This window comes from Cyprinodon variegatus, unplaced genomic scaffold, assembly GCF_000732505.1.
Source record: "Cyprinodon variegatus isolate N-32 unplaced genomic scaffold, C_variegatus-1.0 Scaffold61, whole genome shotgun sequence".
NCBI lineage: Eukaryota > Metazoa > Chordata > Actinopteri > Cyprinodontiformes > Cyprinodontidae > Cyprinodon > Cyprinodon variegatus.
This window is the reverse complement of record NW_015150514.1, coordinates 1,771,650-1,782,247: the sequence shown is the minus strand read 5'-3', so window position 1 is coordinate 1,782,247 and position 10,598 is coordinate 1,771,650. Positions and strand designations below refer to the sequence as shown.

Below are 10,598 nucleotides of genomic sequence, written 5' to 3'. Positions count from 1 at the left end.
TTATCGGTCACAATATTTACTTCCTGTTGTCCTTTTTTTTTGTTTCTACGTGATTGGTTAAAATAACAATAACGAGAAAGCTGATTCGCTGGCTATCTAAACACTGACTTCAGACCTTCTCATTGGCTAACGTTAGCCAATGAGAGTGTTTGAAGGCTGTCAGAAGGCCAACGTTAGCCAATGAGGGTGTCTGAAGCCACCCGCATTGAGTAAAGGCGGTACTTTAGCCAATAACTAAAACTCATACTCTGAGATTTATTATATGCCTTATATGTGCTCATTTTAAAACCAAACTGAATCTGCTATCAAGAGAAGTATGTTATAAAGAAAAAAGAATAACCATAAAAGTTTGTCAAGGTTTTTAAAGATGTATTAACGCCCCAGAAAATTACCATTTTGTGGTACAAAACCTTGATTGCAATTGAAATGAAAAGAGGATCACAGACTACTCCATAATTGTGAGGATACCTGGTTTATATGAGTATCAATATGGTGTTCCCTTGAGAAAAGATCCATACAGGGATGCGGGATAAAAATAAACAATGGAATACTCAAGTATATAGAAAAAGTCACTGAAGCAGCAGCTATAAAAGCATCAGTCCATCTTCTCCCACTTCTGGTGCCTATCTTCTGCAGTTTAAGGTTGACAGACAGGGTACACCCTGGATAGGTTGCCAGGCAACACAGAGACACACAACCATGCAACACACACTAACACTTAAGGACAATTTAAAGATGGCAATTAACCTAAAACATGTTTTGGATAATGGGAGGAAGCTGGAGTACCCGGAGAGAACCCACACATGCACAGGGAGAACATGAAAACTACATGCAGAAAGACCCAGGGCTGGGAATCAAATCATAAAAGCAACAGTGCTAAAAACTGCTTCTCCGTGCATCCTGCTATATATATCAGTTAAGATAAGCTAAGCAACAAACCAAACCCGGATACCTTTTAAATGTCTGAATGATGGCCTGGATGGGCTGCCTGGATCTCCTCCCTGATGGTGAGTAGCTCAAATTCATCATGAAGTGGCTGAATTGAAGAGTGAATTATGGGGTCTGCCTTTTATAGGACTCTCTTCTTAAATGGCTAATATAACTCCTATAATTGTAGCAGCTTTTTGTAGAATTTGCTTGATCCTGTTCTTGTCTCAAACAGACTCCCAAACGAGGTAATAAAAGTGAAAGTGAGGACAGATTCTATCAAAGTTACAGTAAATGGTCCTCAGCTTTTTACACACTTTAAACATTTAATTTATTGGAGGAAGTGGCATCTGTGGTGAGTTTTTTTACTCCTTTCATCTGTATTTTCACAGAGCGGGAACTCATTGATGACAACCCCCAGATATTTATAGGAAAGAACCCTCTCCACAGGTTCATTTTTAGTGAGAAAAGAAGATTCTGTAGTCGGCTTGATTCTAAAATCTGTATACGTCTATGTTTAAGAGACTATTAAGGTAAAATATATCACACTGAGAAATGAAATCCTCTATTACCTGACCAGGTGGGTTCGTCCTCTCCCTGTAACAAAATGATGATAAGTCTATCATCTGCAAATTCTAGGATATGTGTATCTATATACTGACTCCGGCAATCTTTAGTGTAAAAGATATACAGCAGGGGAGACAGAACACAGGCCTGAGGAGAACCAGTAGAAAATAAATGTCTAAAATGAGATAACCATCAACTCTGACACGCTGTGATCTATTTACACGGAAGTCTCAGACCCCTCCAACGATAGCACACAAGTTAAAATCAATCAATAATTTACCAGCTGAAATGTTGGGCTGGATTAAATTAAAAGCAGAGGAAAAAAATAAATAAGTGAGCGTATTTGCCAAGGCCATCCAGTGCTTAAAAATCCAATTAAGAAGTGTTATCAACCTCTCTATTCCACCTATAGGCAAATTATAAAGTATTCAATTTGTCCTCATCTGAATCAAGCGACTTCTTAATTTGTTTTTCAAGGGTTTTCATAATTAAAAATGTGAGAGCCGCATTTCTGAAAATTTTTTGGCCTTAGGGGACTGTTCTTTGGTACAGGAAGGATTATAGAGCTTTTTCACAATGCTTGAACCATTTGCTGCCCCCATGAGTGCTTAAAAAATATAATGAAAAACACAAGAATTTGGTCTGCATAGTGCATAAGAAGGCCCCCTGAAATACTATCTGGAACTGGGCTCTTGATGATTTTAGTCATACTAAGCACTTCCTTAACACAGATTCCACAGAAAGGGAAGAACTATCTTTATATCTCCTAATTTTGATGAGTCATATTTAAATTATAGTCTTAAAAGTGCTGAAAACATGGAAGCATAACTCAGATGAGTTTATACTGGGTAGAGCCAACTTTCACTGGAAGGATGTTTCTAGTCCTTGTTCTCTTTAAAACACCACCCTTCTTTGCAAAATAGTTAATCATCATTAAAATTGGAAAATCATTGGTGAACATCAGTTCTCAACAGTTTGTAAATATTCCACATTGACAGCAGCTTTGGAATCTGACTAGTCCAGTCCAGGGGTCTGCAATCTGTGGCTATTTAGACCCTCGGCAATGGCTCTTCATTACTTTGGCTAAAAATGATAAAGAGCCAGTTAGTTCTTTAAAGTAATTTAAATGCATTCATTTACAAAAAAAAAAAAAAATGAATAAATACACAGACATATATTTTTGATCTTTTAAAATTAGGAAAAATTAAGGATGTTTTTGTTAAATCATTTTCCACAAACACACATTTTATTCCTGCCTTTGAAAACCCAACATTTGAAATGGCACAGTGGTTATTTAAAAATGAAAAATGTCCTGTGGTAGACATTTATCAAATACAAGTCATCTTTAAATTTTTGTTCAAAAAATAAAAAGGTAATCAACTATTTGCAGCTTTTTACAAGTTGAATTGGCTGGGATAATATCATAAAATGGGTCTATGAATTGTGCAGGCAGCAGACCTCTGGACTAGACCTTAACATTAACATTTGGATCTATTATTGTGGCTCTGCCTAAATGTTGTGTCATCCTGTGTTAGAAGCAGCACAACTGCTCGTCTTTTTTCTAGGATTGTTTCATCAACTCCATCAATCAAAACAAAAAGCACAAAGCTGCCTCAACTATATTTTAGGTTAGGAGACGTACCGGTATAAAAATGCACTCTTCATTTTCCTACAGACATACTATCTAGCAAGCAAGTTAAAAAGAGTTAATTTTCGTTCGGATGGACCTTCTTTTACGTGTGTCCCTCATATAGATTCTTGACAGAAGGTTCCAAGATGTTTTCTGCAATCTATATAATTTTTCGAGGGTTTAAGACCAATAGTTTATTTTCCTTTTACCATATTCTTCCAACTTAGAAGGCAGCTTTTCTCCTCCCCTCCAAAAGTATCTGGGCTTCTTAACTGCGTCTCTGATTATTCCTTTCCTTACACACCCCGACAGTTTAGGCGTACATGCAGATCTTACTTTGTAATGTAATGTGTGCCACATTCTTGGTTTTTAAATGATAAACCCTAATAGTGGGAATGTCACAGTGGGCCTCAAACAACATGGATTCTAAGTGTCTTCAATCTCCCTCCAGACTCTGAGGCATTGATTTAAGAATTGACTGCTTCACCTAAAACAAGACTTTCAAAATACTGATGAAGATTCTCAGTCATCTAGGTGTTCATCATCCATGTTTCCAAGCAATACAAAGCCTTGTCTATATAAAGCCTCAAACTCACTGCGAATTCAGACATTTGAATTGAGAAAGCTTCCTGGACAGGAAGCAAAATGTCTTCAAACCTTGGAAACCAAGTCCAGTGGATTGTTTTGTTTTTTTTTACTTTTACGGAATGACTTTCGAAATCTCTTTTCTTCTGGGAACATGATTTTGGACCACTGAGCACTGTTCCATCCCTTTTCTGTTTTGCCTAAACCTTAGTTATTCCTTTTTTTCTTAGAAGTAGCTGTAACAAAAAGAAGTATAAAAGTTGTAAAACATCTCTTGGATATGTCTGTTTAGCTCTAATGGCTGTCTTAGTCCATGTCATGTAAAGCCAAATAAACAGCTTGAATAGACTTTTCTTCAGAGTCCTCTCAGCTATACTTTTTTCTTCCTCTAAACTTTCCACCAATAAACTTGAGATTGTATTTTCTTTTTTATTCTCAGTCTATATTAACTTACATGGACTGAAAAGAATCTAAATCATGTTTGGTTCATCGCCTTTTTAAATTGAGTAACTAAAATGATATTTAGCAATACTTACATCGACCTGTAAATGATCCTGATTACATCTGACACAGTTAGGGAGAAGTTAAAAACAAATATCAGAAGATCAATAAAGATAAATGAAAATGCAAGAGAATAAAAGTTGCAGACAGAAGGAAGGAAGGTTTCAGAACAAATCTCTTCACTTTATTCAACATACTGCACTTCAGGTGTCTGCATCTACCACAAACAAAAATACCCCAGTGGAACAGCTAAACACACTGAGTGAACAGAGAGGAGTGGAATGTTATACTCGGATTACTGTGATACATAGATATCTGTTAGCATCTGGTAACCTTAAAGCATTGCCAATAACAAAGATAATCATCTCTCAAATAAAGTGCTTGGATGGTATTCTCTCTGTCAGCATAAAAATACAAAAACCTTTTGGAATAATGATAAGGCCTGATTATGTAAAAAAGAAAAAACAATCTTTTACTTTTATCAGATCAGTTATTGACAATGTTTTGATTGTTACATTAAGATATAGGAAGCAGAACTTCCTGACAGAATTATGCATACATTATATTCAACAACTGCATCCAAATATAAAGGTAACAGTCACAAGAAGAACATCAGGGAAAATTTTCCATTCCAAGTGTTCAGTCGATAGTTGCTGCAGGTTTTCGTTTAGAAACATGAATGCATATTTTAAACAATGGTTGGTTTGTAGCATCTAACCTGCAACAATTCAGTGATCTCAGCATTTTTAAACATGCTCAACAGTCGTCGCTAGGAAACCAGTAGGTGGCAGTAGAATACTACATGAATGTAAACTACAAAAGGTATGCTTTGTGAAAGACAGAAATCAGATTTACTTTACTGTGGCATCCAGCAAATTTATCTCTGGTTGGGAACCATGAGGCTACCAAAGTCCTATAGAATAACAGCTGAAAACAGGAATTTAAACATAAAAGTCGGCTTATAAACACTGCACGTTTTGGTTAAATTCATATGCCACTCATGGTTGATTGGATGTTGGATTTTTTTGCATAAGATAGGTTGAACTAATTCCAGTAAATCAAAGAGGAATTGCACAAATTACACACAAAGAATACGTCCTTAAAATGGGTAATGATTCCTTATGAGGTCAATATGATTGAAATATTTCATGCATCTTTTGCATCTAATTGAGCATTTTTATTCAGACACGGTTTCATGTCCGACGCTGCTAACATGACACAATTTTGTTTTCAGTGGCAGTACTCATGCCCTATGAAGTTTTTCACATTTTGCATTGTTACATTTCTAAACTGCAATGTTTTTATTTTATGTAATATAACAAAATAATGTACAAAATGGTGAAGCGGAAGGAAATATGATACGGACGAGTTTGATTAATAACCTTAAAGGTGTGTTTGTCTATCCTAGTCCAACCAATGAAGTCCGAGGTTAGCATAATGATTTGTTTTTAAGAGTCAATGAGAACATTCAAGGCTTGAATGAAAAATCACCAGTAAGTATGAAGGTAGAAAATCAATTTTTTTGGAGAATATCAATTAATTTTTAAGGTTATGAAGACTTCAGGAAGTCCAGAAAATGGAAAGGGGATGGGATGGGCTGACTGTAAACCAACTAACCAACAATAAAAGGCCAATCAATAATCTGATTTATCCAAGCAGCTGCTAACAGGGACTAATCTGGGCTCTCCAACCTGCTACTGACTAATATGGAGGAAAGTGACAGCAGTCGGGGGTTCAGTTTTCTAGGTTTTATTCATGTCTCTCATCAGATAGATGCTCTGAAGAGGTGCATTGTGGGTCTCTACCTGCCCTTTACTGCTCTTGTGCATAAACTTTGGCTGGATTAAATAGTCAATCATTTGAATTAATTTGAATTGAAATGGTCAACCACACAATAAGGATTAGGCCATGCTTCTGTAAACAGCCCTGTAACAAGTAGGCAACATAATTCCCTACATGTTAAGCCTGAAATGATAAGAAGGGACAGAAAAACAAGACACCAACAGGTCTATGGTAGCTTTGGAGGAGCTGCAGAGATCCACTGCTAAACTCAATCTGAATTATTCTTAATGTACTTTACAAGCCCGACTATTATGGAGGAAGCAGAAAGCAATAAGAAGTCATATTTAAATTTGCCACAAGGCACATTGGGACTGTAAGAAGGGTTTCTGTCAGTCAGGAAAAACCAAAATGGAGGAAAGACATGAAAAACGCTGTTTTGTCAGCTTTTTCTTTCTTTTACAGCAGAGCTACAACTATGAGAATTAAATAGGTTTGTTAGTACGACTTAAAGGCCATATCCACCCTGGATAATTATTGTTTGTAAGCTCTGCATCTTAAATGTAAGTTGTGCTGGTTTGCAAAGGTAAAGCAGGGAGTGACATACGGCAAACAACTAACAAGTGTAACTGCAGTGACAAGCGGTTCTGAAAAGTATTGATTTAAAGGAGCTGAATACAAAGGAAGGGCACACTTTTCTGATTTAATGATGGAAAACATGTTTTTCCCCCTTTCACGTCAAAAATTTTGCTAGTTTTTTTTTTTTTTGTTGTTGTGATGCAACAAAATGTGTAAAAGTTCAGTAGATAGTTGATGTTGAGCCACTGTCAGATGATTCGTTTGTCCCGTGAGAGATCATCTGAATTTTGACTTAGGTAACAATCTTTAATTCTTCTGGTGTTGCACTAAACTGCTGCTTTGATTTGGCCAAAAAAAGAAAAACAACAAGTTTACTGGACTATTTCAGTTCTATCTGCACAACCTGTACTTTAGCCGCAGAGCCCTTCAAGTTAAATATGCTACATCATGAACTGCCTGGCTGAAAACTCTTCACTTTACTCAATACATGTGCTTATATGATATATAAGTATTCTACTCTTCCTACAGTCTTATCAGCCTGCATTGTGTGTGTGCGATAAGTCGATTAGAGGTTTTTAATCCTTCTTGTGTCCCAATTATCCCTGGAATCTAACTACAGATTTCCAGGCTGCCTTCTGTCACGCCGCCTTAATGAGCATAATGGCTCCCAGAAACCACAAACATGTGTTCAACCTTTTTTCAGACACACCTGTCTTCTGCTTCACAGACCACAACAGGAGTATGGATTAAAAGAGTATTAAATCAGCTGCTGACAGAGCTGTCTCCTGCGGCGATGTAAATGCTTTCTGAGTGTTTGTGCTTCTGCGCATGGCTGGACGGAGAGGCTGAGGGAGAAGAAAGGCTGCTGTGGCCTTCCTGTGAGAGCGAGATAAGCACTGAGCCCCGAGTTCAGTCCTTCTCTTTCTCCTCTGGTGCTTTCCAGAATCCTTAGTACAGGAGGACAGGATAAACACACACAGTTATGACAGACAGGTCCTAATGTAACATCCGCTGACAGAGGATCGCCGTGGCTTCGGCTGACCGTTCAGGGAATGAGGAAACAGGCCTAACCATGCCTCTGCTTTTATCCAGACGCCAAACCGATGCTGTGTGCAATATGTACTGCTCGGAGCAAATACTACAACTTGACTGATTCACTATACGGTTTGAACAACAAAAAACCCATCCTGGTTTGGTAAAAACAGAGTAAAAGAATTTGGTATTCACAGTATTCAGCATGTTTTGATCAGTAAAGCACTTTTTGACCCTCTTGTACCTATTATGCACGTACAGTACATAGCATGCATTCACATTGACCCACACACATAGATATATATCTGATAAAGTGTTCCACTTTACGTGACTATGTGTCTTTATAAAGTATGCATCATAGAAAACCAACAGTTAATGCACCTTTACGGGTTTTTCTTTTTTTTTCTGCTTTTACATTAGAATTTTTCAAGGATTTAATTAATAAATAAGACTTTATATACTATGAAACTGGAATGTACATCTTTAAGTGCCGTTTTCATTTTGTCCCTTCCAAAAAATGTTTTTAGTATATTCTTCTAGTGTCTGACTTAATTTGAAGATCCCGGGAAGAGGGGGGTCACATTTTTGGAAGGTTCCCAGGTGCTGCTTTTTCAAGCGGAGAACTGCCAGGACTTTGAGTCACCACTCGAGCTCCTGCAGGAGGGTCCAACTTCCCAGTGGCAGCCCCCTGCTTCTCCTCTGATGCCTTGTTCTGCTGCTCTTTATTCTTGGCCCCCTCTGTAGAGCCCAGCTTGATTGGTCCGAGGACATTTTTGGCCACGGTTGTGAGCTGGCTGACGAAACTCGTCTTGTCTCCGGGGGAAATAGGCCGCGACTTACAAAGCGAAGGTCCACAGAGAGAGGGCGTGACAGCTGTTGGGGAGGGGGACGGAGAGGGCGAATGCTCCTCCACCACTTCCAGGCGACATTTATCTTCCCAGTCCAGAGTTCCCCTGTAACAATTAACGGGACCCAACCCTTGCCTCACTTTGCCCATTGAGAGCGGCGGCCCATGTGAGGGAACCACAGGAGCCAGAACCCGAGCTTGCAGTTTTGGGCTTTTGGAGCCCAGCTCTGCAGTTCTTGAATCATTGTTGTCAGACTTCCGCTGGTTGTTTCCGATACCTGATGACTTATAAGTCTTATTCATGGTCAGAGAAGCTCCTGTTTTGATTGCGGTTGATTTTTCCAAGGTAGAAGAGCTCTTATTTAAGGCAGCAGTTGTCAGACAGGATCTATCTTTGTTTTCTACCTCTTGCTTTGGCTCAGGTTTCCCTCCTTGTTGCTTGAGCTGGAGATCTTTGCTGTTTTTAACTTCTAGTTGTGCAGGAGGTGTGCCTGCAGTTTTGATAGGAGAACCAGGAGTTGTGGATTTTCTGTTTTCCTCACTGTGTTTGGAGTTCATGCTAATGTCACTTGAATGAGATTTTCTCACCAAAGATGACTGTGACCCTGGCCCACTTGCCTGATTTATCCCCATCTCTCTGTCTTTTTCCCTTTCTCTCCCTCTTTCTCTCTCTTCCCTTTCCCTTCCAGCTAGCAGAGTCTCCCTGCTGAGGGGTGACTCCTGTCTCCCAAGCCTCCTTACAGGCTTCAGCACACCAGTCTCTGGGACAGTGGAGGAAACTGGCGGTGTTGGAACATTGGGAGGCAGGTTCTCTCCTTCCGTCTCCATCAGGCTCTGGAGTCCAAGCTCACAGAGGAAGGCATCTTTGCGGTACTCAGAGTGCTGCACCTCTAGGCTGTGCTTCCTCAGCGGACCTCCAAGTCCTCCGGTTGAACTGGACTGGGTCAGAGGAGAGCCGAGCTTCTCTGCAGACTGCACTCGCTTAAGGAGAGGTGACCGTGGGGGCTCTGCGCTCTTTGGCCTGGGTCGGACCACTGGTGGCGAGGAATGGAGCTTTGCAGAAAAAGACTGTGTCGTGTTTGAACTTCCTATGGTGTGGCCTGGCATAGCAGGAGGGGAAGACTGGGTAGGGGAGGGTGTGTGTGCCAGAGGGGACAGAGGGATGTTTCCAGCAGATTTGCAGCGGGCAGAGCGATACTGGCGGTGAAGTTTTGGGGAAAGGCCATGCAATGAGCTGGGCCTCATGTGCTGAGAGGGAGAGGGTGAGTTTGGAGTGCTGGAGGCAGGAGAGCTGCTCTGGGAAGAAGCTCCTGAAAAGGTCAGCAAAGACATGGGAGGAGGAAAAGTTCAAAGTCGCAGTATGAAACCTGGATAAAGCTCACGTATAATTTAGCTGCTGGATGATTAAACAATGCCACGTACCGAGGTAGGAGGGCTCGGGCGTCGAGCGGTGGGCCTGAGTCGGAGACCTGGCAGACAGGCTATGAGTCGGGGAGCCAGGAAGACTCTCACTGGAGGATAGTGAGCGATTTAAAGAGGAGAGACTGCGGCTGGTGTGGAGGAGGTTGGACTGCTTCGTGATCTTACGGAACAAGGAGCTGCGCTTCTTACTGCAAAAAGGGACAGAAAATAGAAACAAATACGAGAAATTCAAAGGTTCAATTAGAAAATAAACATATCTTTAATGTCCTATAATTCAGAAATTGTTGTGTTACAGCAGCAAAAGGTTACAGCAGCAAAAGCTTAAAGCACTTTCTAAGGTCCACATTGTTTATGTGCTGTACTGTACAGTTTGTTTTACAATATAAATGCTCTATCTGGAGAGTAAAATAATAAATAAACAGCTGTGGACATTTTTACAGTAATAGATGTGAGAAAAACAGCAGCATAATCAGAGATGTGCAAAACTGTAAATACACAGTGCGTCCACATGATCCTGTGATACACTTTAAACTCATGAGACTGAGATCCAAGATTTAAAATCTTGGTTTAAAATCTGGAAACTCCTCATTAGTTAAGAGAGTGTAAAGCAGGCCGGTGTTTAACTCCAGTGAAGTGGAGGAGCTGTGTTAAAAGTTCCCCAAATTTTGAAGAAAGCCACGTTGAGTCTAGTGACTGACAAAGAGTCTGCTATATGACATTGGTCATCTT

At 39.8% G+C, this 10,598-nt stretch overlaps 1 protein-coding gene across 1 annotated transcript in view; it reads right to left on the bottom strand.

Moving 5' to 3' along the window:
* Nucleotides 1-7,734: 7,734 nt before the first annotated feature.
* The window catches only part of LOC107082757 (microtubule-associated serine/threonine-protein kinase 1-like), a 58,459-nt gene continuing 55,595 nt past the window's right edge, over nt 7,735-10,598 (bottom strand). Inside the window, exons 23-24 of the mRNA XM_015371590.1 lie at nt 9,870-10,057; nt 7,735-9,757 (exon numbers count right to left, since the gene is read on the bottom strand). Coding sequence (XP_015227076.1) covers nt 8,178-9,757; nt 9,870-10,057 — 1,768 coding nt within the window. The 3' untranslated portion in view covers nt 7,735-8,177. The remainder of the gene's footprint in view (nt 9,758-9,869; nt 10,058-10,598) is intronic.